The 27226-nt window shown below is 45.0% G+C and overlaps 1 protein-coding gene across 1 annotated transcript in view; it reads left to right on the forward strand.

Moving 5' to 3' along the window:
- Positions 1–555: 555 nt before the first annotated feature.
- Positions 556–27226, forward strand: part of hhipl1 (HHIP-like 1) — a 51401-nt gene continuing 24730 nt past the window's right edge. Inside the window, exons 1-3 of the mRNA XM_068038525.1 lie at positions 556–964; positions 16017–16663; positions 22358–22501. Of these exons, the coding sequence (XP_067894626.1) occupies positions 677–964; positions 16017–16663; positions 22358–22501 (1079 nt within the window). The 5' untranslated portion in view covers positions 556–676. The remainder of the gene's footprint in view (positions 965–16016; positions 16664–22357; positions 22502–27226) is intronic.

The raw sequence follows: 27226 nt of genomic DNA on the forward strand, positions 1-27226 counted from the left end.
ATTGTCTCTCTTCCATTTATTCTTTTCCTTTTTTGTTGTGGTATCCCTTTGTCTTTTCCCTTTATTTCTGACTCCTTTGCCTGTGTTTCTGTTTTACTGGAAAAGGTGTTACAGTGCTATCCACCCAGTAGAGCATTTCTGACCTTTCCATGTTATTCACCCCACCCACCACCCCCCTAGCCCCAACCAGGATCATAGAAGATCCAACATATTTTCTAGCGTGGGCCAAACATCCCCAATCCCAGTACAAGTAGCAACGTTTCAAATGTTTCTAGTATCTAAACAATCAAAAGAGAGATACTTAAAAAGAAAACAGGAGCCTGCTGGAATAACAAAACAGGAATTACAAAGGCAGGTCAAACATTGCTGTATGTTTTGTCAGAGTTCTGCAATTTAACTATCAGGAACTCAGTAATTTTTTTGTTGTTGCAGAGTTCTGTTTGTTTTTTGCAGCACATGTTGGCAGATAAAAAGAGTTTAAAGATCGTCTGACCTAACAATATCACGTGCTGCTGTGAGAGGCTGAGGTTGGCACATGAGCAGAATAAGGTGCAGAGTCCAGATCTTCACTACAGAACCTATGTTTTCATTGTTGCAGTTTGCCGTGTTTAGACTGTGAACCTGGCTGTGTACCAGCAGTCGTTTCTCTTTACTCAAGGTGGAATTGGAGACAATTATGGCATGTGGTTATCACAGGCATGGCTGGGGGTGGCAATTCCTTGCCCTCCTTATTCCCATTACATTTCCTGCACTGCTAGTGAAATGTCACCCCCAGTGCTTGGATTTCAAGCCCCCCTTCCAGCCAGTGAATGGTCTGTCATTCTGTGCCATGTACAGCCAGTTCGGTTGCTGCGACGCCAACAAAGATAGGGAAATCATGAACCGCTTCTACAGAATCGTGGACAATTTTGACTACTCTCTGTATGCCACATGTGCTGCGTACATTCAGGATATTCTGTGTGCGGTAAGTGACTTGAATTGGATGTTACTAATTTGCAATTTTGTTACCCCCACACTCGACTGCTCCAATGCTGTCATGGCCAGCCTCCCACTTTCCACCCTTTTTTAAATTCATTCATGGGATGTGGGTGACGCTGGCCAGGCCAGCATTTATTGCCCATCCCTAATTGCCCTTGAGAAGGTGGTGGTGAGCTGCCTTCTTGAACCGCTGCAGTCCATGTGAGGTAGGTACACCCACAGTGCTGTTAGGAAGGGTGTTCCAGGATTTTGACCCACCGACAGTGAAGGAACGGTGATATAGTTCCAAGTCAGAATGGTGTGTGACTTGGAGGGGAATTTGCAGGTGGTGGTGTTCCCACGCATTTGCTGCCCTTGTCCTTCTAGTTGGTAGAGGTCACCTGTTTGGAAGGTGCTGTCTAAGGAGCCTTGGTGCGTTGCTGCAGTGCATCTTGTAGATGGTACACACTGCTGCCACTGTGCGTCGGTGGTGGAGGGAGTGAATGTTTGTGGATTGGGTGCCAATCAAGCGGGCTGCTTTGTCCTGGATGGTGTCGAGCTTCTTGAGTGTTGTTGGAGCTGCACCCATCCAGGCAAGTGGAGAGTATTCCATCACACTCCTGACTTGTGCCTTGTAGATGGTGGACAGGCTTTGGGGAGTCAGGAGGTGAGTTACTCGCCGCAGGATTCCTAGCCTCTGACCTGCTCTTGTAGCCACGATATTTGTATAACTGAACTCCTGTTCAGTTTCTGGTCAATGGTAACCCCTAGGATGTTGATAGTGTTGATAAACTTGAGGTCATCCAAAACTGTACTGCCCATATCCTAACTTGCAACAAAATCAACTCACCCATTACCTTTGTCCTTGCTAACTGACATTGGCTCTTGGTCTAGCAATGCCTCAAATTTCAAATTCTCATCTGTGAGTTCAAAGTAGATTAATTGAGCGAGGTAGAGTCCCCTACTTCTCCCCTCCAAGTTTTCTCATGCCACAGTGGCGCAGTGGTTAGCACCGCAGCCTCACAGCTCCGGCGACCCGGGTTCAATTCTGGGTACTGCCTGTGCGGAGTTTGCAAGTTCTCCCTGTGACTGCGTGGGTTTTCTCCGGGTGCTCCGGTTTCCTCCCACAGCCAAAAACTTGCAGGTTGATAGGTAAATTGGCCATTATAAATTGCCCCTAGTATAGGTAGGTGGTAGGGGAATTGAGGGAAGGTGGGGATGTGAGAGGGTAATGGGATTAATGTAGGATTAGTATTAATGGGTGGTTGATGGTCGGCACAGACTCGGTGGGCCGAAGGGCCTGTTTCAGTGCTGTATCTCTAAATAAAATAAAATAAAACATGTGACAGATAAAGCCAGTGACACTAGGTAGTTACATGGGGTTCAATATTAAACCCAAAAGGCAGTGTAGAAATTACATTTTATATACATATTTAAAGATTATTTAGTTATTTCCTCCCCAATGCTTTTTCCCTGTCTTATACAATGCATCTGTGCAGTCTGGTTAGGATTATGAACCTAGATCTCAGAGGTGGAGGGATGGAACCACCCCATTCCTATCAGAGGGTGAGGCTTTCACTTATTTCTGACTGGCCTGGATTTTAACCTAGTTTCCAGAGGTAAAAGGTCTCTTAACTCACTGAATTACCCTCCTCCCATCAGACATAGGATTTTGTTCCCTCCATTTGTGCTGGATTTGAACTGAGGCCTCAAAGATGAAAGGACAGTGTCTGACCCCAAAAGAAACTAATTGATCATTTTTATTTCAACTGTTCTCATAAAAAACATTCTGAAATGAGAAAGGGAAAGAAGCTGCAGTTTCAGTTTGATGGTTTTTAAAAATCAAATGAAGTAATTTTGATTGTTTTTCCATGTTTAGAACAAACAACCTTTGCAATTTTGAACTTAGGGTTAAAGTAAAAACTTAAAAATCAATATTACAGAGAATTGTGCTGTCAAACAAGGCCCTGCAAATCATAACAACATCAATAAACCATTCCCAGCAAACCCAGATTGAGAAACTCCAACAGATTCACTAAAGGCACCTCCCTATCGTTGTGGAATGTGGTTTGTTGATAGAGTAATTAAGTATTAAACAACATGTGCAGTTTTGATCAGAGTCATTTCTGTGAGTGGAGTATGCGCATGACTCCCACTCTCGCAGATAGTGCATCTAAGGGACAAAATCCACAATTTTAAGAAGATAAGGGAGTGTTGTCTATGCTTCACTACACATGCTGGCAGCAAGGAATAGTAAAATTAACCCTTTCATGGATAAACTAGTGGAGGCAAAACACTTAGAGACAATTACATGCTGCAATGGGGGAAATGTAGGACCTCTTGGGATGGATGAATTAAGATTGCCAATGACCTTTCCCATCTGTGATTACATCATGTTTAGTTTTTAGTTTAGAGATACAGCACTGAAACAGGCCCTTCGGCCCACCGAGTCTGTGCCGACCACCAACCACCCATTTATACTAATCCTACACTAATCCCATATTCCTACCACATCCCCACCTGTCCCTATATTTCCCTACCACCTACCTATACTAGGGGAAATTTATAATGGCCAATTAACCTATCAACCTGCAAGTCTTTGGCATGTGGGAGGAAACCGGAGCACCCGGAGGAAACCCACGCAGACACAGGGAGAACTTGCAAACTCCACACAGGCAGTACCCAGAATTGAACCCGGGTCACTGGAGCTGTGAGGCTGCGGTGCTAACCACTGCGCCACTGTGCCGCCCATTATCATCATGATAATGCAATTATTGTCATAATGACTATTAACATTAATCATTTTAATGTTGACGTTTAACTATAAATTCTGCCAGGTCTTGATGAAAATACATTCAAGGCAGACTATGGTTTATTCACCACACACATGCATCCTTGCATGTTACCCACACACAAAGCACTGTAGATAACTCACTAAGTACACAACTGCACATATATGACCATACAGATGCTCACTGTGTACCCATACACATCACACAGAGTATCCACAATCCCGTACACAACATACTCTATGTAACTCCCTCTGTACATAATCTTATATACATACTCTCAGTAACTCACTCGCCCCGATTTTGCAGTCAGCGGCAAAGGAACTGCACTTGCCGTTCACCTTGCTGACAACTGCCCACACAGTTTTTGCAGGCTTTAAGAGTGGAGATTTACTCTAATCCAGCATCTGATCCAGTGCAGGACCCTTTACAGAGGATCTCTGGTGTCTGTGAACAAGGCACAAAACAGTAAAGCTCTTCAACAAATCAGATTAAAAAATCCTCACTGAGACATGTCGATTCTGAAGCAGGAGGTATAAAGCAGTAGATATAAACGAGATTTAAATCATGTACAGAAAGCATATAAAGATTGGGAAGTATAGATGGGATTAACAGAGCAAGATAAAAAGACAAACAGAAAAAGTAAAATAAACCAATTTTTTTAATTTGTAAAAAAAATCTCCAACATTAATTACCTTTCGAAGGAATGAGACTCCATACTTGTAAAGATAATTTTCCAGAGCCAGAGAGGTTGTTTGGCATGAATTATCACTTATCACATTGTAAAAAGCTCACTTATTCCTGAATGCACCAACCCTAACTTTTTTCCTACAGAAATAGTGGACAAGTAGCCCAAGTTGATGCTGTTGCAATTATTTCCATGCTGAGTCTACTGACGAGGGCAGCAACTATGCCCCCAGTGGTGGAGCAGGGTATCTCTGACAGCAACTTCTGGATTTCATGTTCAAGTGCGCAAGTGCAGATGCCAGAGGTTGCTATCCGATTTACCCCAAATTCAAGAGGATATTGACAGGCTAGTGGAGTAGGCGGAAACATGGCAGATAAAATTAAATACAGAGAAATGTAAGGTTCTAAGAATGAGGAGAGGCGATATAAAATAAAGGGTACAATTCTCATGGGGCTGCAGGAACAGAGAGACTTGGGGGTATATGTGCACAAATTTTTGAAGGTGGCAGGGCAATTGAGAAAGTCATTAAAAAGGCATATGGGATCCTGGACTTTAACAATAGTGGCAGAGAGTACAAAAGCAAAGAAGTTATAGTGAACCTTTATAAAATACTGAGCTGGCCTCAACTTGAGTATTGTTTTTTTTTATTCATTCCTGGGATGTGGGCGTCACTGGCAAGGCCAGCATTTATTGCCCATCCCCAATTGCCCTTGAGAAGGTGGTGGTGAGCTGCCTTCTTGAACCGCTGCAGTCCATGTGAGGTAGGTACACCCACAGTGCTGTTAGGAAGGGAGTTCCAGGATTTTGACCCAGCGACAGTGAAGGAACAGCGATATGGTTCCAAGTCAGGATGGTGTGTGATTTGGAAGGGAACATGCAGGTGGTGATGTTCCAATGGATCTGCTGCTCTTGTCCTTCGAGGTGGTAGAGGTCGCGGGTTTAGAAGGTGCTGTCTAAAGAGCATTGGTGCGTTGCTGCAGTGCATCTTGTAGATGGTACACACTGCTACCACTGTGTGCTGGTGGTGGAGGGAGTGAATGTTTGTGCATGGTGTGTCCACCACCATTCACGACTGGATGTGGCAGGACTGCAGAGCTTAGATCTGATCCGTTGGTTATGGGATCACTTAGCTCTGTCTATTGCATGCTGCTTATGCAGTTTGGCATGCAAGTAGTCCTGTGTTGTAGCTTCACCAGGTTGACGCCTCATTATGAGGTATGCCTAGTGCTGCTCCTGGCATGCCCTCCTGTACTCTTCATTGAATCAGGGTTGGTCTCCTGGCTTGATGGCAATGGTAGAGTGGGGGATATGCCTTGCCATGAGGTTACAGATTGTATTTGAGTACAATTCTGCTGCTGCTGATGGCCCACAGCGCCTCATGGATGCCCAGTTTTGCATTGCTAGATCTGTTCAAAATCTATCCCATTTAGCATGGTGATAGTGCCACGCAATACGATGGATGGTATCCTCAATGTGAAGGCGGGACTTCGTCTCCACAAGGACTGTGCGGTGGTCACTCCTACCAATACAGTCATGGACAGAAGCATGTTTTTCCCTCGTGTTGGTTCAGTTCTGGGCACCACACTTTAGGAAATACATGAAGGCTTTCGAGCGGGTGCAGAAAAGTGTTATGAGAACGGATCCAGGGATGAGGGACATCAGTTACACATGGATAGATTGGAGGAGCTGGGGTGGTTCTCCTTAAGGAAGAGAAGGTTGAGAGGAGATTTGATTTTAGTTCTGGATAGTGATGAGAGTGATGGTTTCTCTGGGAAGTGCAGCCAGAGCCAAGTCCATGGCACCACAACTGGCTCAGCTGTACAGAGGGGTGGGAGACGGGGGGGCGGGGGCAGCAGGAGGAAGATTGGGAAAACAGTAGTGACGGGGGATTCTATAGTTACGGGAACAGTCAGGCCTTTCTGTGCCAACAGACATGAATCCAGGATGGTGTGTTACCTCCCTGGTGCCAGAGTCAAGGATGTCACTGAGCAGGAAAGATAGGGAAGGAAAGAAAGCAGGAGGGGTGGAAGTATTGATTAAGAATAATATTACTGTGCTGGAGAGAAAGAATGTCCTACGGGGGTGGGGGGAGGTCACTGGGCTAGTAATCCAGAGGCCCAGGCTAGTGGTCTATGGTCTAGGGACATGGGTTTGAATCCCTCCACAGCAGATGGTAAAATTTGAATTCAATTAATAAATCTGGAATTAAAAACCAAGTCTAATGGGTGACCATGAAACCATTGCCGATTGTTGTAAAAACCCATCTGGTTCATTAATGTCCTTTAGGGAAGGAAATCTGCTGTCCTTACCGGGTCTGGCCTACATGTGACTCCAGACCCAGAGCAATGTGGTTGACTCTTAAATGCCCTCTGAAATAGCCTAGCAAGCCACTCAGTTCAAGGGCCATTAGGGATGGGCAATAAATGCTGGCCTTGCCAGTGGCACCCACATCCCACAAATAAATAAAAAAAGATAGTACACACTGCTGCCACTGTTTGTCGGTGGTGGAGGGAGTGAATGTTGAAGCTGGTGGATGAGCTGCCAATCAAGCGGGCTGCTTTGTCCTGGATGGTGTCGAGCTTCTTGAGTGTTATTGGAGCTGCACCCATCCAGGCAAGTGGAGAGTATTCCATCACACTCCTGACTTGTGCCTTGTAGATGGTGGACAGGCTTTTGGGAGTCAGGAGGTGAGTTACTCGCCGCAGGATTCCTAGCCTCTGACCTGCTCTTGTAGCCACGGTATTTATATGGCTACTCCAGTTCAGTTTCTGGTCAATGGTAGCCCCTAGGATGTTGATAGTGGGGGATTCAGTGATGGTAAAGCCATTGAATGTCAAGGGGAGATGGTTAGATTCTCTCTTGTTGGAGATGGTCATTGCCTGGCACTCTTGTGGCACAAATGTTACTTGCCACTTCTCAGCCCAAGCCTGGACGTTTTCCAGGTTTTGCTGCATTTCTACATGGACTGCTTCAATATCTGAGTAGTCATGAATGGTGCTGAACATTGTGAATTCATCAGCGAACATCCCCACTTCTGACCTTATGATGGAGGGAAGGTCATTGATGAAGCAGCTGAAGATGGTTGGGCCTAGGACACTACCCTGAGGAATTCCTGCAGTGAGTCCTGGGACTGAGATGATTGACTCCAACAACCACAACCACCTTCCTTTGTGCTAGGTATGACTCCAATCAGTGGAGAGTTTTCCTTGATTCCCATTGACTTCAGTTTTGCTCAGGCTTCTTGATGCCATACTCGGTCAAATGCTGCCTTGATGTCAAGGGCAGTCACTTTCATCTCACCTCTGGAGTTCTGCTCTTTTGTCCATGTTTGGGCCAAGGGTTCAATTATCCCAGTATAGATTGAGGCACTAATAGGAGGTAGAGTTTCTAAAGTATGTTCAGGAGAATTCTCTACATCAGTATGTTTCCAGTCCAATGAGGAAGGAGACATTGCTGGATCTGGTTTTGGGAAATGAGGTGGGTCAAGTGGATCAAGTGTCAGTAGGAGAACATTTAGGGGACAGTGATCATAGTACCATAACTTTTAGGTTAGCTATGGAAAAGGACAAGAAACAATCCAAAGTAAAAATAATTTCAATGGGGTGAGCCCAGGTAAATTAGAATCAAAGATTGATAGGCAAAATTGTAATTGAACAATGGGCTGCCTTTAAAGTTTGTGTACAGTTGAGGTACATTCTCACGGGAGGGAAATGTAGGTCAACAAAACCAGAGCTCCCTGGATGACGAAAGAAATAGAGAGTAAGATGAAGCAGAAAAAGTTCATATGACAGATGTCAGGTTGATAATACAAGTGAAAAAAAGAAATACAAGCAGCAAAGACAGAGTAACATAAAAGGGAGTCCAAAAGTCTTCTATAGGCATATAAATAGTAAAAGCATAGTAAAAGGAGGAGTGGGGTCAATTAGGGATCAAAAAGGGGATTTGCGCATAGAAGCAGAGGACATGGCTGAGATAATAAATGACTACTTTTCATCTGTCTTTACCAAGGAAGAAGATGCTGCCAAAGTTGTATTGAAAGAGAATGTAGTTGAGCCACTGGATGGGCTAAAGATTGATAAAGAGGTGTTAGAAAGGATAGAGTCATATACTTATACAGCACAGAAACAGGCCCTTTGGCCCATCGTGTCTGTGCTGGCCATCAAGCACCCAACTATTCTAATCCTATATTCCTGCACTTGGCCTGTAGCCTTGTATGCTATGGTGTTTCAAGTGATCATCTAAATACTTCTTAATGGGTGTACTTAAAGTTGATAAGTCACCAGGATCACATCAGATGCGTCTGAGGATACTGAGGAAAGTAAGGGTGAAATTGTGGAGGCACTGGCCATAACCTTTCAATTCTCCTTAGATACAGTGGTGATGCCAGAGGACTGGAGAATTGTTCAAATAAGTGTCTACGGATTAGCCCAGCAACTACAGGCCAGTGGTGGGAAAGCTTTAGGATTGATAGTCTGGCTCAAAATTAGATTAATTGAGGAAAGCCATCATGGATTTGTTAAAAGCAAATTGTTTTTAACTAACTTGATTGAGTTTTTTGATGAGGTAACAGAGTTGGTTGATGAGGTTAATGCGGTTCATGTAGTGTACATAGAATTTCAAAAGGCATTTGATAAAAGTTGAAGCCCATGGAATAAAAGGGACAGTGGCAGCTTAGGTATGAAGTTAGCTGAGTGACAGGAAACAGAGTAGCAGTGAGTGGTTGCTTTTTGGACTGGAGGAAGGTGGGGTTCCCCAGGGGTCAGTATTAGGACCACTGCTTTTTTTGATCTTGTTACGACTGCGGTAGGAGGACTGCACTGTTTATTCCAGTCCCACTTCTCCACAGGTAGAAACATATATTTATTTTCCCCAGAATAAAATACACCAACCAGGATTCTTTAATAAAACAACAAAATTATCAGTTTATTATAAAACCAGTCTTAACCAATAATGAAGTAAAACATACACACACAACTATCAAAGCCCCTTATTTATCTCAGCCCCACACACACATACACCAGTTAACTGGTAAAAGTAAAAGGGATTATTGGTCATAGCGCAGCTACAAAGAAAATTTAAAGAAACACTTAAGTGGAATGCTTGTCCTTGGTTTGGGTTTGGCGTCCCAAATGCGTATAGATGGCTGTCACTGGGATCTTCCTAGAGCAGTTCTTTCCAGGTGATGAAGAACAGTTAGGGTAGGCTTCCCAATAAATGCAGTTATAGAGGCTTCAGATAGGTCATACAGCAGAAATGTGGCAACAAGGTTTCAGTTCCCACACATTCGATACACAGGGTTTCTTCAAATACAGTTGGAAATAGGAAACTGACACACTGTACGCAGGATTTGTTTTCAAGAGAGAGAGAGAGAGATGGGTCTTCTTCTTTTGGCAGGCAAAAACCAACTGTCGTAACAGTTCAAATTAAAACTAAAACTAAAACAGTCCATAAGTCAAGCCTCATGACCTCTTTCAATCTTGACCTATCACTTCTTTGTAAACATCTCTCCAAGGCAAAAACAACCTCTGCTGGGTGATTATCTACAGACAGGTGCCTCCCAGTAAGACTTGTTTACAAGCCAAATCCAGAAACCTTCTGGTGACTTCTTTAAAAAAAACACAAAGTTCAGCATCTATTCAAGATTCCAGATGAATCAATATCCATAATTCAGCTATAAGTCCTGAAAACATATTTTACAAAAAAAAGACGCCAATCTATAATAATGACCGAGACTTGGGTGTACGGGGCACAATTTCAAAATTTGCAGGTGAGACAAAACTTGGAAGTATCGTGACGTGTGAGGAAGATAGAGATAGACTTCAAGAGGACGTAGATGGGCTGGTGGAATGGACAGACATGTAGCAGATGAAATTTAACGCAGAGAAATGTGAAGTGATACATTTTTGTCGGAAGAATGAGGAAATGCAATATAAAATAAGGCATGCAAGTCTAAACCGAGTGCAGAAGCAGAGGGTCCTGGGGGTATATAGAACATAGAACATAGAACATTATAGCGCAGTACAGGCCCTTCGGCCCGCGATGTTGTGCCGACCTGTGAAACCATCTGACCTGCACTATTCCATTTTCATCCGTATGTCTATCCAATGACCACTTAAATGCCCTTAAAAGTTGGCGAGTCTACTACTGTTGCAGGCAGGGCGTTCCACGCCCCTACTACTCTCTGAGTAAAGAAACTACCTCTGACATCTGTCCTATATCTATCACCCCTCAACGTAAAGCTATGTCCCCTCGTGTTTGCCATCACCATCCGAGGAAAAAGACTCTCACTATCCACCCTATCTAACCCTCTGATTATCTTATATGTCTCTATTAAGTCACCTCTCCTCCTCCTTCTCTCTAACGAAAACAACCTCAAGTCCCTCAGCCTTTCTTCGTAAGACCTTCCCTCCAAACCAGGCAACATCCTAGTAAATCTCCTCTGCACCCTTGCCAAAGCTTCCATATCCTTCCTATAATGCGGTGACCAGAACTGCACGCAATACTCCAGGTGCGGTCTCACCAGAGTTTTGTACAGCTGCAGCATGACCTCGTGGCTCCGAAACTCGATCCCCCTACTAATAAAAGCTAACACACCATATGCCTTCTTAACAGCCCTATTAATCTGGGTGGCAACTTTCAGGGATTTATGTACCTGGACACCAAGATCTCTCTGTTCATCTACACTACCAAGAATCTTCCCATTAGCCCAGTACTTTGCATTCCTGTTACTCCTTCCAAAGTGAATCTCCTCACACTTTTCCGCATTAAACTCCATTTGCCATCTCTCAGCCCAGCTCTGCAGCCTATCTATATCCCTCTGTAACCTACAACATCCTTCGGCACTATCCACAACTCCACCGACCTTAGTGTCATCCGCAAATTTACTAACCCACCCTTCTACACCCTCTTCCAGGTCATTTATTACAATGACAAACAGCAGTGGCCCCAAAACAGATCCTTGCGGTACACCACTAGTAACTAAACTCCAGGATGAACATTTGCCATCAACCACCACCCTCTGTCTTCTTTCAGCTAGCCAATTTCTGATCCAAAGCACTAAATCACCTTCAATCCCATACTTCCGTATTTTCTGCAATAGCCTACCGTGGGGAACCTTATCAAACGCCTTACTGAAATCCATATACACCACATCCACGGCTTTACCCTCATCCACCTGTTTGGTCACCTTCTCAAAAAACTCAATAAGGTTTGTGAGGCACGACCTACCCTTCACAAAACCGTGCTGACTATCGCTAATGAACTTATTCTTTTCAAGATGATTATAAATCCTATCTCTTATAACCTTTTCCAACATTTTACCCACAACCGAAGTAAGGCTCACAGGTCTATAATTACCAGGGCTGTCTCTACTCCCCTTCTTGAACAAGGGGACAACATTTGCTATCCTCCAGTCTACCGGCACTATTCCTGTCGACAATGACGACATAAAGATCAAGGACAAAGGCTCTGCAATATCCTCCCTGGCTTCCCAGAGAATCCTAGGATAAATCCCATCTGGCCCAGGGGACTTATCTATTTTCACACTTTCCAAAATTGCTAACACCTCCTCCTTGTGAACCTCAATCCCATTTAGCCTAGTAGTCTGTATCTCAGTATTCTCCTCGACAACATTTTCTTTCTCTACTGTAAATACTGACGAAAGATATTCATTTAACGCTTCCCCTATCTCCTCTGATTCCACACACAACTTCCCACTACTATCCTTGATTGGCCCTGTTCTAACTCTTATCATTCTTTTATTCCTGATATACCTATAGAAAGCCTTAGGGTTTTCCTTGATCCTATCTGCCAATGACTTCTCGTGTCCTCTCCTCGCTCTTCTTAGCTCTCCCTTTAGATCCTTCCTGGCTAGCTTGTAACTCTCAAGCGCCCTAACTGAGCCTTCACGTCTCATCCTAACATAAGCCTTCTTCTTCCTCTTGACAAGCGCTTCAACTTCTTTAGTAAACCACGCCTCCCTCGCTCGACAACTTCCTCCCTGCCTGACAGGTACATACTTATCAAGGACACGCAGTAGCTACTCCTTGAATAAGCTCCACATTTCGATTGTGCCCATCCCCTGCAGTTTCCTTCCCCATCCTACGCATCCTAAATCTTGCCTAATCGCATCATAATTTCCTTTCCCCCAGCTATAATTCTTGCCCTGCGGTATATACCTGTCCCTGCCCATCGCTAAGGTAAACCTAACCGAATTGTGATCACTATCACCAAAGTGCTCACCTACATCTAAATCTAACACCTGGCCGGGTTCATTACCCAGTACCAAATCCAATGTGGCATCGCCCCTGGTTGGCCTGTCTACATACTGTGTCAGAAAACCCTCCTGCACACACTGGACAAAAACTGACTCATCTAAAGTACTTGAACTATAGTATTTCCAGTCAATATTTGGAAAGTTAAAGTCCCCCATAACAACTACCCTGTTACTCTCGCTCCTGTCGAGAATCATCTTCGCTATCCCTTCCTCTACATCTCTGGAACTATTCGGAGGTCTATAGAAAACTCCCAACAGGGTGATCTCTCCTCTCCTGTTTCTAACCTCGGCCCATACTACCTCAGTAGACGAGTCCTCAAATGTCCTTTCTGCCGCCGTAATACCCTCCTTGATTAACAATGCCACACCCCCCCTCTTTTACCATCTTCTCTGTTCTTACTGAAACATCTAAATCCCGGAACCTGCAACATCCATTCCTGTCCCTGCTCTACCCATGTCTCCGAAATGGCCACAACATCGAGATCCCAGGTACCAACCCATGCTGCAAGCTCACCCACCTTATTCCGGATGCTCCTGGCGTTGAAGTAGACACACTTTAAACCAAGCTCTTGCTTGCCAGTGCCCTCTTGCGTCCTTGTAACCTTATCCCTAACCTCACTACTCTCAACATCCTGTCCACTGGAACTACAATTTAGGTTCCCATACCCCTGCTGAATTAGTTTAAACTCCCCCGAAGAGCACTAGCAAATCTCCCCCCCAGGATATTGGTACCCCTCTGGTTCAGGTGAAGACCATCCTGTTTGTAGAGGTCCCACCTACCCCAGAAAGAGCCCCCATTATCCAGTAAACCAAAACCCTCCCTCCTACACCATCCCTGCAGCCACGTGTTCAACTCCTCTCTCTCCCTATTCCTCGCTTCGCTAGCACGTGGCACGGGCAACAACCCAGAGATAACAACTCTGTTTGTTCTCGCTCTAAGCTTCCACCCTAGCTCCCTGAATTTCTGCCTTAAATCCCCATCTCTCTTCCTACCTATGTCGTTGGTGCCTATGTGGACCACGACTTGGGGCTGCTCCCCCTCCCCCTTAAGGATCCCAAAAACACGATCCGAGACATCACGAACCCTGGCACCTGGGAGGCAACACACCAACCGTGAGTCTCTCTCGTTCCCACAGAACCTCCTATCTGTTCCCCTAACTATGGAGTCCCCAATGACTAATGGTCCTCTTCCCCCTTCCCTTCTGAGCAACAGGGACAGACTCTATGCCAGAAACCTGTACCCCATTGCTTACCCCTGGTAAGTCGTCCCCCGCAACAGTATCCAAAACGGTACACCTGTTGTTGAGGGAAACGGCCACAGGGGATCCCTGCACTGCCTGCTGGTTCCCTCTCCTTCCCCTGACGGTAACCCAACTACCTACTTCTTTTACCTGAGGTGTGACTACCTCCCTATAACTCCTCTCAATAACCCCCTCTGCCTCCCGAATGATCCGAAGTTCATCCAGCTCCAGCTCCAGTTCCCTAACGCGGTTCTCGAGGAGCTGGAGTTGGGTGCACTTCCCGCAGATGCAGTCAGCAGGGACACTCTTGGCGACCCTTACCTCCCACATTCTGCAGGAGGAACATTCAACTGCCTTAACCTCCATTCCCACTATTCTAAATATGTGCACAAATCGGTGAAGGTGGCAGGGCAGGTTGAGAAAGCGGATACTAAAGCATACTGGATCCTGGGCTTTATAAATAGAGGCATAGAGTGCAAAAGCAAGGAAGTTATAAAACACTGGTTCGGCCTCAAATGGAGTATTGTGTCCAGTTCTGGGCACCAGACTTTAGGAAGTTAATGAAGGTATTGGAGAGGATTTATGAGAACAGTTCTGGGGTTGAGAGATTTCAGTTACCCTGGATAGATTGGTGAAGCTGGGTCCTTCGCCTTAGATAATAGAAGGTTAAGAGGGGATTTGGTAGAGGTGTTCAAAATCATGAGTGGGCTGGACAGAGTAGACAGGGAGAAACTGTTCCCATTGGTGGAAGGGTTGAGAACCAGAGGACACAGATCTTAGATAATTGGCAAAAGAACCAGAAGCCACATGAGGAAAAACGTTTTTATGCAGTGAGTGTTTAGGATCTGGAATGAACTGCCTGCGGAGACAGATTCAATCGTGGTTTTCAAAGGTATTTGAATAATTGCCTTGAAGGTCACAAAAAATTGCAGGGCTATGGGGGAAAGGCAGGGGCGGGACTAGCAGAGACACCACAGGCTGAATAGCCTCCTTCTCTGCTGTCACCATTCTATGATTCTATAACAGTGAGCGCTGTTAGCCTCACCATTATTCTTATCGTGAAATCCATCCACTGTGTGCACAATCCCACATGCGTTGCACTATCGGTGCACACCTATACAATGTGTACACACATTGTACACACTCTCAGACACATACAATTTCATACACATCATACTGTAGGTGCGCACTCTATAAACGATCCCATTTATTACACTGTAGACTATACTCACTTCATAGTCTCTTAACACCAGTAAGCAAATCCCCTTCACACAGCATTGCTCAGGGCTCCTAGCTTCTGATGCTGCATGTGAAAATCACTACATTCTGTGGCTGGGAAACTTCACAGGATCAGTTATTCCTTCCCACACAGTAATTGTGTTCCTTTGGACCAGTAGCAGGAGGCAGGAGCCAACAATTATGCTTGGGAAAAGTTGTCTGCATGAATTCTGCTGTAAGGGAGAGATGAATGCCACTATGAATTTGTGACTAAGAAGGAAGGCCCACATAAACTGGAGATTCAGCGGAAGAACACTAATGTGCTAACATGAAGGAGGTGGAAACTAATATGTAGCTTTCCCCTACATAACTACCAATTCATTCAGACTTCTGCCACTGTTATTGTATTCTGCACTATGTTTCACTCACCTATAGCCTGACCCACCCATTCTCTTTTGGCTGTATCAAATTCAAAATCTTTGTTCATATTTTCAAATCTCTCCAAAGGCTGGCTCCACTCTACTTCTGCATATTCTCCAAACCTATATAACAAGGGGGCACATTCCATTCATTATATACAGTGCACCCCATTCTCTTCATTCCAGGATTGGTAGTAAGCCCTTCAGCTGTTGTTTTCCTGCACGTCACCCAACTCAAAAAAGCCTACATATAGCCTATCTCTTTGATCATGTGTTCTGTCACACTTCCTAACATTTCTGCCACTTGCTCATTCTCTTTTTATCCCTTGCAAAACATCTAGGGAGACTGGTTACATGAAACATATATATGAATGTAATTTGTTGTTGCTTACATGGTATTTATTTGCCTGTGATCTGTTTTCTTTGCAGGAATGTTCTCCATATTCTGCTCATTTGTATGATGCGGAAGATCCAACAACCCCAGTGAGACAGTTCCCTGGTCTTTGTGGCAAATACTGCATTGAATTCTGGAGTAAATGCAAGGCAACAGTGCGTCCCTTAGTTGGGGAAGGAAAGCTTCTGGAGCTCGTATCCAACAGAAACAAATTCTGTGAAGTCTTACAACTGCAAGATCCAGATTATTGTTTCCCCCGTGTTTTGTCCAATAATAATCTGACTAAAAACCTTGGGATGGTGGTGGCTGGCTCTGATGGCTGTCTCCAGCTGTGCCTAGAGGAAATAGCAAACGGTCTGCGCAATCCTGTCGCTATGGTACATGCGAATGATGGAACTCATCGGTTTTTTATCGCAGAACAGATTGGCATTGTGTGGGCATATCTGCACAATCGGGCCAGACTTGAGAAGCCATTTTTAAACATTACTCAGGCAGTCTTAACCTCTCCCTGGGAAGGGGATGAGCGAGGATTTCTGGGTCTGGTATTTCACCCTAAGTTCAAACATACAGGAAAGGTCTACGTATATTACTCTGTTGAGGTGCATTTTGAGGAGAAGATCAGAATCAGCGAGTTTAGAGTTTCTTCCAATGACATGAATGTGTTGGATCATCGTTCAGAGAGGTGGGTACAAATAATTATATTTAAACTCTACATATGGACATTATAAAATCCAGAGCAAAGAAAAGTCATTCAATCAATCCAACCTACTTTATCCAGAGTCCATATATAGCTGCAAGACCCAGATTATTTCTTCTCTCATGTTCTGTCCAACAAGAAACTGACTGAAAGCCTTGGGTTGATGATGGCAGGCTCTGACTTGTGTCAGTTCTGTCAACTTCACCCCCCAAACTCCTGTCCACTGTCCATTGATAGCCTACCATGGGGAACACTAATAGGGTCAATTTCTATTTCTGTGTTCCTAGCACACAATATTGTACATTATGGGCACTTGTCAGATTATTGGACAGAGCATGGTACACTTTCTCAATTTGTTGTCCATTTAAATTAATAGACAGAAAATCTCTTGACTGTGTAGTGGTCACATGTTCCTTCACCGTTAATGTTCTGAGTGGCACCCATTTGTTTGCAAGAGTACAAAAGCAGAAATATTGCCTGTAAGTTCCTTCTGCTCTATACCTTTGTACTGTTTAGCGGACTGGATGGTATTTTGGGTTAGAACACTGTCTGTTCACCTCTTAATCTAAGTTGAATTGAAACAGTCTAATGCAGTCAAAGTCAATTTTCCTACCAGTGAAATATATTGGTTTGAATCTATAGTACAAATTAGCACAAATTTGATAAGCTCTCTTGGATGGCATACTGAGGTCTGGTGAGGAAAAGAAAAGAAAGTGTTCTGCTCCAGCTCTGAACTAGAAAATTTCATCAACGTTGTTTCCAATTTCTACCCTTCTCTTGCCTTCACATGGTCCATCTCCCATTCTTCGCTTCCCTTCCTCTACTTCTCTGTCTCCATTTATGGGGATAGGCTATCTACAAATATTCTACTTCCACAGCTACCATGATGATACTTCCTTACACCATGCTTCCTGTAAGGACTCCATTCCATTCTCCCAGTTTCTTCATCTCGTTGCATCTGTTCTGATGGTGCAACCTTCCATACCAACGTATCTGATGGGCTGGATTTAATGGGCCCCCATAGATGGGAGGCGAGGTGTGGGGTGGGGGACACATAGAATTGCAGCGGGAGATGGTGGGGTGGTGGCAGTTGTGGAGGGCCCATCGTCTTCCTGTTACACCACAATTTAATCGTGGGCAGGATAGGCCGAACACGGCCTTCCCACCCACAGACCAATTAAGGGGCCCTTAAGGGCCTCATCCTGTCGCCGCTGGCATTAATCCAGGAATGGGGGGCCTCGGCCACATGGGGAGGTTGCCCAGTGAAAGGAGGGGACCTCCCTGTGGGCTTGGTTGATGGGGCTCCTCTGTGGGCAATCCGTGGCCCACGGAGGGCCCCCAGTGGAAACCAACCCACATCCCTGAACCCCCTGGACTGATCCCAGCGATCCTGCCTCACTTACCCAAGGTCTGGAGCTCCAGCGATGGGCCTGGCTCCTGCAGAATCAGTAGTGTTCACCATTCATGTTAGCACTGCCTTTACTGCTGAGTTGCCAGCCATCTGATTGGCCAGCAGCCGTTGGAGGTGAGATCCTTGTCTTTAAAGGGACAGGTATCCTGGAACCAGGCTGTTAATTGGCCTGGCACTGTCAAATAGAGCCAGGGAGGGGCTTCAAATGGCTGAAGCGGGGTTCCCACCATCTTTTTGGCCTGGCAATGGAAGCCCCACTGACTCCACTAAATCCTGCCTGATATGTCTTCCATGTCCATCCCATTTCCTACAATTCTGTTTTCACCCTTTCCCCTCCATCCCAGATCCATGATAGGATTTCCTTTGTCCTCACCTTTCACCCCACCAGCCTCCGTATTCAATGGATCATCCTCCGTCATTTCCGCCACCTCAAACGTGATGCCACCACCAAACACATCATTTCCTCCCCTCCCCTTTCTGCATTCCAAAGAGACCATTCCCTCCGTGACATCCTGGTCCACTCCACCATCACCCCTAACAGCCCCTCCCTTCATGGAATCTTTCCATGCAAGAGGAGGAAAAGCAGCATCTTCCCTTTTACCTCCTCTCTTCTCACCATCCAAGGCCCCAAACATTCCTTCAAGGTAAAACAGCAATTTATGTGTACTTCTTTCAGTTTAGTATACTGTATTCTCTGCTCACAATGCAGTCTGCTCTACATTTGGGAGACCCAATGCAGATTGGGTGACTGTGGAACACCTCCGTTCAGTCTGCAAGTGTGATCCCGAGCTTCATTTAATTCTCCACCTTGCTCTCATGCTGATCTCTCTCTTGGACTCCTGCAGTGTTCTAATGCAGTTCAATGTAAGAACACAAGAAATAGGAGCAGAAGTAGACCATATGGCCCATCGAGCCTGCTCCGCCATTCAATACGATCATGACTGATCTTGGGCTTCAATTCCACTTTCCTGCCCGCTCCCCATATCCCTTGATTCCCTGCAAGACCAAAGATATACATTCCCCAGCCTTAAATGTATTCAACAATGGAGCATCCAGAACCCTCTGTGGTAGAGAATTCCAAAGATTCACAACGCTTTGAGTGCAGTAATTTCTCTTCATCTCAGTTCTGAATGATTGATCCCTTATCCTGAGATTGTATCCCTGTGTTCTAGATTCCCTGACGAGTGGGAACAATCTCTCAACTTCTACACTATCAAGCCCTTTCAGAATCTTGTATGTCTCAATGAGATCGCCTCTCATTCTTCTAAACTCCAGAGAATATAGGCCCAATTTACTCAGCCTCTCATCATAAGACAACCCCCTCAGCCCAGGGACCAATCTAGTAAATCTTTGCTGAACTGTCTCCAATACAAGTATATCCTTTCTTAAATGAGACCAAAACAGCACACAGTATTCCAAGTACGGTCTCACCAAAGCCCTCTACAATTTTAGTAAAACTTCTTTATTCCTGTACTCCAATCCCCTTGCAATAAAGGCCGCCATGCCATTTGCCTCCCTAATAGCCTGCTGCACTTGCATGTTAACTTTGTGCGTTCCTTGTACGAGTACCCCCATGTCTCTCTGAACATCAACACTTACCAATTGCACACCTTTTAAAAAATATTCTGCTGTTCTATTCTTACAACCGAAGTGAACAACTTTACACTTCCCTACATTATACTCCATTTGCCATCTTGTTGCCCACTCACTTAATCTGTCTATATCTCTTTGCAGCCTCTCTACATTCTCCCCGCAGCTTATCTTTCCACCGAATTTTGTATCATCAGCAAACTTAGATACATTACTCTCTGTCTCTTCATCCAAGTCATTAATACAGAGTGTAAATTGTTGAGGCCCCAGCACTGATCCTTGCAGCACCCCACTATTCACTGCCTGCCAACTTGAAAATGCCCCATTTATGCCCAGTCTCTGCTTCCTGTCTGTTGACCAATTCTCTATCCATGCTAATATATTATCCCCAACCCCATGAGCCTTTATCTTGCCTATTAATCTTTTATGTGGCACCTTATCAAATGCCTTTTGGAAATCCAGGTATACTACATCTACTGGTTCCCCTTTATCTACCCGACTAGCTACATCCTCAAAAAACTCCAATAAATTTGTCAAACAGGATTTCCCTTTATTAAAAGCATGCTGACTTGTTCTAATCATACTATGCTTTTCCCAGTGCATTGTTAAGACTTCTTTAATAATAGTTTCCAGAATCTTCCCAGTGACTGATGTTAGGCTAACTGGCCTATAGTTTCCAGTTTTCTCCCTACCTCCTTTCTTGAAAAGCAGTGTAACATTTGCCAACTTCCAATATGACGGGACCATTTCCTGAATCTAAGGAACTCTGGTAAATTATAGCTAGTACATCCACTATCTCTGCAGCTATCTCTTTTAGAATCCTAGGGTGTAGGCCATCTGGTCCCAGGGACTTGTCTGATTTTAGTCCCTCATGTTTCTCCAATACTTTTTCTCGGCTGGTATCAATTTCCTTAATTTCCTCACTCTTCTAGCCCCTAGGTTACTGCCTATGTCTGTTATGGAACTTGTGTCTTCTACTGTGAAGACAGACACAAAATATTTGTTCAATGCCTCTACCATTTCCTCATTGCCCACAATGATTTCTCCTGACTCTGTTGCTATGGTTACTTTAGCTACTCTCTGCCTTTCTATGTACTTGCAAAAGATCTTACTATCTGTTTTTATAATGCTGGCTGGTTTACTCTCATATTCTATTTTTCCGCTTTTTGATGGCCCTTTGCTGGTTTCTAAAACACTCCCAATCCGCAGACGTGCTACTATTTTTTGCAACAGTTCAAGGAACAGCACCTCGATTAGCCATGCTATAGCCTTCTGGACTGAACAATGTGTTCAACAATTTAAGACTGTAATCTCTGCCCCCATTTGTTTCCTTTTTCTTCGCAGGTTTCAGTTTTAGTCTCATTTTTCTGTTGTTTTTGCTTTCAGATGGCTGCTGTTCATCAGTCTGCCATTCACACCTCCTCTAGACACATCTTTTATCTCTTGTCCCATTACCACTCCCTTTGATCCTCCACCACCAACGTTTTTTACCATTTTATCTCTCCTGTCTTCCACCTTATCACAAATCTTCCCTTTTGTTCTTTTTCCTGCCTTTCACTTGCTTAAAACCTATTACATTTCTAACTTTTTCCAGTTCTGATGAAAGATCATCGAACTGAAACGTTAGCTCTGTTTTTCTCTCCACACATGCTGCCTGGCCTGCTGAGTATTGCCAGCTTTTTCTATTTTTATTTCAGATTTTCAGCATCCAGAGTATTTTGCTATTTTATTAGAAAATGCCCCTTCGGTACAGTAGGGAATTCCTTCTGAATTTGGCATTTGTAGAAGGACCCTGCATTTGCCCATGCTTTGGATATCTTCAAAGAAGTGGCACACTTTCCATTTTGGGCATTAGTTTCCAGGATCAAGTACTGTCAGATCAGATATAGCCAGTAGTCCTTGCTATGATGTGAGGAAAGCAAACTCAGTTGCACCACTGAGACATTGATTTTTCTTACACCAGTCCAAGTGGTGCCTCTGAGTGAGACAACTAATTTAATGTCAATATGTGGTCAGATTTGGTGTAGATCTTAGGAATGGATTTGAAACTATCCAGATTCACTGAATCCTTACAGTCACTTTAGGCTGACTCTGAATTGAAAAGGCAGTATGCAAACCCATCCAGTCCCTCTTCTTCCTCTCTATGTTTTCCTGGACTGTGTACAAATCATTGGTGAAGAGGGGATGCAGCAAATCTATTTCCACACTTCTGCCAATACCTCTCGTAAGCCAACAAATAATGGTGCGTGGGAAGTCATGGATGAGTGAAGCAATGATCTAGAGATTGAGACGAATGCTAAATTGTGCTGGAACTGCAGAAACTGTCACTTGAAAGGGCTGACTCCTTATTTGTGTGACTATCTGGAGATCAGTTTGGATGAGGAAGTGAAAAAACTTGAGAACTACTTCACCAACTTGAAAGGGCTGTGTGTCCCTGAGAATGGCACAAGGGGGCAGCTGCTAGACAAACACACCTGAAACAGTGGCTCACTGGTTATTCCTCTCTCTTTTGTTGAAATGATTAATGTCTACTCAGCTTCACTGAGAAGAGACATGCACAGTCCCAATTATGGAATGCCAACACAGCTTGCCCCATACAAAGCCAATAAAAGCCTTACTTTTGTTTCTAAACACATTGATTCTTTTCTAAGTTATTGCCAGACATCCTAATTTTACAGGATTATTTTGGAAGTCGATGAGCCAGCATCAAACCATAATGGAGGACAGCTCCTTTTTGCAGACGATGGCTATCTCTACATTTTCACTGGAGATGGTGGAATGGCTGGTGACCCTTTTGGGAAATATGGAAATGCACAAAACAAGTAAAGTATTATTTCTTTCATTCATTATGGTTTCAGCAATATTTTTCTAAAAGGATTCATGTGTCAGGATTATTTTATGAAATATTAGCAGTGAATATATCGCTGTTCCTTCACTGTTACTGTGTCAAAATCCTGGAACTCCCTTCCTAACAGCACTGTGGGTGGACCTACTCCACATGGACTGCAGCAGTTCAAGAAGACGGCTCACCACCACCTTCTCAAGGGCAATTAGGGATGGGCAATAAATGCTGGCCTTGCCAGCAATGCCCACCTTGCTTGGAACAAGACATTAAAATTAAGAGAAGCGAAAGTAATTTTAAAGGATCAGGAGCATTGGGCTAGGTCCTACGGCCCATGGGCCAGAATCCAGCCTGCCAATGGTTTGTATCCGGCCCATCAATCCACCAATCAAAAGCGCGAATGGTTTGCCTGCCTGAATAGGAGGGTGGGGGAGGTGGGACTCATTGGGAAGACTGGTGCCGTCAATCAGGGGGTGCTGACCAATGGGACCGTGGTGGGGGCGTTGCTGGTGGAGCCGCAGAGGGAGGTGATTGTCAGACTAACTCTGAGGTCGGGTGCTCCCAGTGCAGAGGAGCGTTTGCAGGGAGAGCTGGATGAGACATCACCAGCCCACCGATTTTCTGTTCATGCAGTTAAACTGATGGGATGTCAGGCACTGGAGTCTGCAATTTCCTGGCTCCCTGCCCATGTCCAACCTGCAGAATCAGCACTGGACAGTGTTGGTGTGAGTAGAATAGATAGGATAGTGCACAAGAGAGCAATGAAAGGAAAGACTGCTTTGAGTCCAAACATGCTTTTTTTAGGGAGACAGTCTACATTCTCAGCTCTCCAAAGCCCTGGTTTCTCTCAGTGCAGGGCTGGTGCCAAGTGGAAATTTGTTTCTGCTCCTGGTGCATGGTGGGCAAAGGGAGAGAGGGGTATTGGACACAGAGGGGGGGAGAGGGACACAGGGGGGAGAGAGGGGAAGAAGGGGGACTCAGAGGGGGAGAGACAGAGGTGGCGAGAGGGACACAGAGAGGAAAAAGAATGGGGGGAGACAGGGAACTCAGAATGGGAAAGAGAGAGAAAGGGGATAGAGAGGGTCCATAACCATAAATCTATTAGCTTCAAGATAGTTATGGAAAAGGATAGGACTGGTCCTCAGGTTGAAGTCCTAAATTGGGGGAAGGCTAATTTCGATGGCATCAGTCAGGAACTCTCAAAATTAGAATGGGAGAGGCTGTTAACAGGTAAAGGGACGTCTGGCAAGTGGGAGGCTTTTAAAATGGCAGCGCAGTGGTTAGCACCGCAGCCTCACAGCTCCAGCGACCCAGGTTTAGTTCTGGGTACTGCCTGTGCGGAGTTTGCAAGTTCTCCCTGTGACCGTGAGGGTTTCTGCCAGGTGCCCCGGTTTCCTCCCACAGCCAAAGACTTGCAGGTTGATAGGTAAATTGGCCATTATAAATTGCCCCTAGTGTAGGTAGGTGGTAGGAGAATGGTGGGGATGTGATAGGGAATGTGGGATTAATGTAGGATTGGTATAAATGGGTGGTTGATGGCCAGGACAGACTCAGTGGGCCAAAGGGCCTGTTTCAGTGCTGTGTCGCTAAATAAAATTAATTAAATAAAGTGAGATAGGAAGAGTTCAGGGCTGGCATGTTCCTGTTAGATGGAAGGGCAAGGCTGGCAAGTTTAGGGAACCTTGGTTGACAAGGGATATTGAGGGTCTGGTCAGGACAGAGAAGGAGGCATATGTCAGATATAGGCAGCTGGGATCAAGTGAATCCCTTGAGGGGTGTAGGACTACACTTAAGAAGGAAATTAGGAGGGCAAAAAGGGGCCATGAGATTTCCCTGACAGATAAGATAAAGGAGAATCCTAAAAGATTCTATAAGTATATTAAAAGGGTAGCTAGGGAGAGAGTGGGTCCCCTTCAAGATCAGTGTGGTAATCTATGTGTGGAGCCATGGGAAATGGACGAGGTCTTCAATGAATCTCTTCTGTATTTACTGTGGAGAAGGTCATGGAAGCTAGTGAGTTCAAGGGAGGGAACACCGATATCCTGGAACATATCAACATTACAAAGGAGGAGGTGTTGGAGGTTTTGAAGCGCATTAAGGTGGATAAATCCCCAGAGCCTGACAAGGTGGATGCTATAGGAAGCAAGGGAGGAGATTGCTGGGGCCCTGGCAAAGATTTTTGTATCATCGTTAGCCACGGGTGAGGTACCGGAAGACTGGAGGACAGTTAATGCTGTGCCTTTATTTAAGAAGGGCTGCAGGGATAAGCCAGGGAACTACAGGCTGGTGAGCCTTATATCAGTGGTGGGAGATTTGTTGGTAGGGATTCTGAGAGACAGCATTTATATGCATTTGGAAAGGCATGGTCTGATTAGGGATAGTCAGCATGGCTTTGTGTGTGGGAAATCATGTCTCATGAATTTGATTGAGTTTTTCGAGGAGGTGACCAAGAGGGTTGATGAGGGCAGGACGATGAACGTTGTCTATATGGACTTCAGCAAGGCCTTTGACAAGGTCCCGCATGGTAGGCTGGTCCACAAGGTTCGAACACATGGGATCCAGGGTGAGCTCGCAAATTGGATACAAAATTGACTTGGTGATAGGAGGCAGAGGGTGGTAGTGGAGGGTTGTTTTTCAGATTGGAGGCCGGTAACCAGTGGTGTGCCACAGGGATCGGTGCTGGGCCCTCTGTTCTTTGTTATATATATTAATGACTTGGATGTGAATGTAAGGGGCATGATTAGTAAGTTTGCAGATGACACCAAAATTGGTGGTATGGTGAACAAGGTTGTCTAAGGTTACAACAGGATATAGATCAACTGTGAAAGTTGGCAAGGGAGTGGCAAATGATATTTAACGCAGACAAGTGTGAAGTGATGCATTTTGGGAAGTTAAACCAGGGCAGGACATAAACAGTGAATGGCAGGGCCCTGGGGAGTGTTCTTGAGCAGAGAGACCTTGGGGTGCAAGTACATAGTTCCTGAAAGTGGCAACACAGGTAGACAGGGTGGTGAAGAAGGCAAATGGCATGCTTGCCTTCATCGGCCGAGGCATTGAGTACAAGAGTTGCGACGTCATGTTACAGTTGTACATGACGTTGGTTAGGCTGCATTTGGAGTACTGTGTGCAGTTCTGGTCACTGCACTACAGGAAAGATGTGATTAAGCTATAGAGAGGGTGCAGAAAAGATTCACAAGGATGTTGCCTGGTTTGGAGGGCTTGAGTTATAAAGAGAGATTGGATAGGCTGGGTCTCTTTTCCCTGGAGAAAAGGAGGCTGAGAGGGGACATGATGAAGGTATATAAAATTATGAGAGGCATAGATAGGGTAAATAGCCAGAGTCTGTTTCCCATGGTAGGGGCGACTAAAACATAGATTTAAGGTGAGAGGGAGGTGGTTTAAAGGGGAGCAAAATGGTACATTTTTCACACAAAAAATAGTGGGTATCTGGAATGAGCTGCCTGAGGAGGTGGTGGAGGCAGGAACAGTAGTGGACAGGTGCTTGAATGAGCAAGGCATAGAAGGATATGGAATTAATGCAGGCAGGTAGAATTTGTATAGATAGGCATTATGGTTGGCATGGACACGGTGGGCCGAAGGGCCTGTTTCTATGCAGTACGACTCTATGACTCTATGAGAGGGACACAGACAGGGGACAGAGAGAGGGGAGAGAGATGGACACAGAGAGGGAGAAGAGAGATGGACACAAAGAGTGGGTAGAGAAATGTGGATAGAGAAAGGGAGGAGAGAGAGAGAGAAGTACACAGAGAGGGGAGAGAGATGGACACAGATGGGGAGAGGGATGGTCACAGAGAGGAAGAGAGAAGGGATAGAAAGAGATCAAGATCACTCCTGGCTGATGGATATCTGTCCGAATTCTCCGCATTGCTAGATCAAGTATGCAAGCAGACATTGACTACTTGTGCAAGCAACAACAATGCCAGGTATCTCAATAAATAGGGAGAAATATCTTTTAAATCAGACTGTGTTTTGATGACATTAGTTTGGCTATACACTTTATATACAGATTAACTGCCCCCATGTCCGTGTCTGAGTCAATAGTTTTATTAAATGTCACTGGTGTAACATGTTGGTACCTGTCCCTGATCAGGACGAATGCAAGAATGCCAAATTTCAAAGGGAGCAACAATTTATACTGCATGAGCAAAGGGTGCTGATTGGTTGGCAAGTCTGATTGGTTGAGGCATTGCCATGGAGAATGCACCAGGGAACTATTGTCCCCCATGTTATAGTTTAAATAAGAAAAGCCAGAATGACTGGACATGGTCCGTTGGCTTGCAGAGGACAATTTATTAATTGAATTAAAATTCCACCTTCTGCCATGATGGGTTCCACCCCGTGTCCCCAGAGCAATTCCCTGGGTTACTAGTCCAGTGACAGTGAGGGTGGCACAGTGGTGCAGTGGTTAGCACTGCAGCCTCATAGCTCTAGTGACCCGGGTTCAGTTCTAGGTACAGCCTGTGTGGAGTTTGCAAGTTCTCCCTATGACAGTGTGGGTTTCCGCCGGGTGCTCTGGTTTCCTCCCACAGCCAAAGACTTACAGGTTGATCAGTTAAATTGGCCATTGTAAATTGCCCCTAGTGTAGGTCAGTGGCAGGAGGATTGAGGGAAGGTGAGGATGTGGTAAGGAATATGCGTTTAATGTAGGATTAGTATAAATAGGTGATTGATGGTTGGCACAGAC

This window comes from Heterodontus francisci, chromosome 9 (genome assembly GCF_036365525.1).
Source record: "Heterodontus francisci isolate sHetFra1 chromosome 9, sHetFra1.hap1, whole genome shotgun sequence".
NCBI lineage: Eukaryota > Metazoa > Chordata > Chondrichthyes > Heterodontiformes > Heterodontidae > Heterodontus > Heterodontus francisci.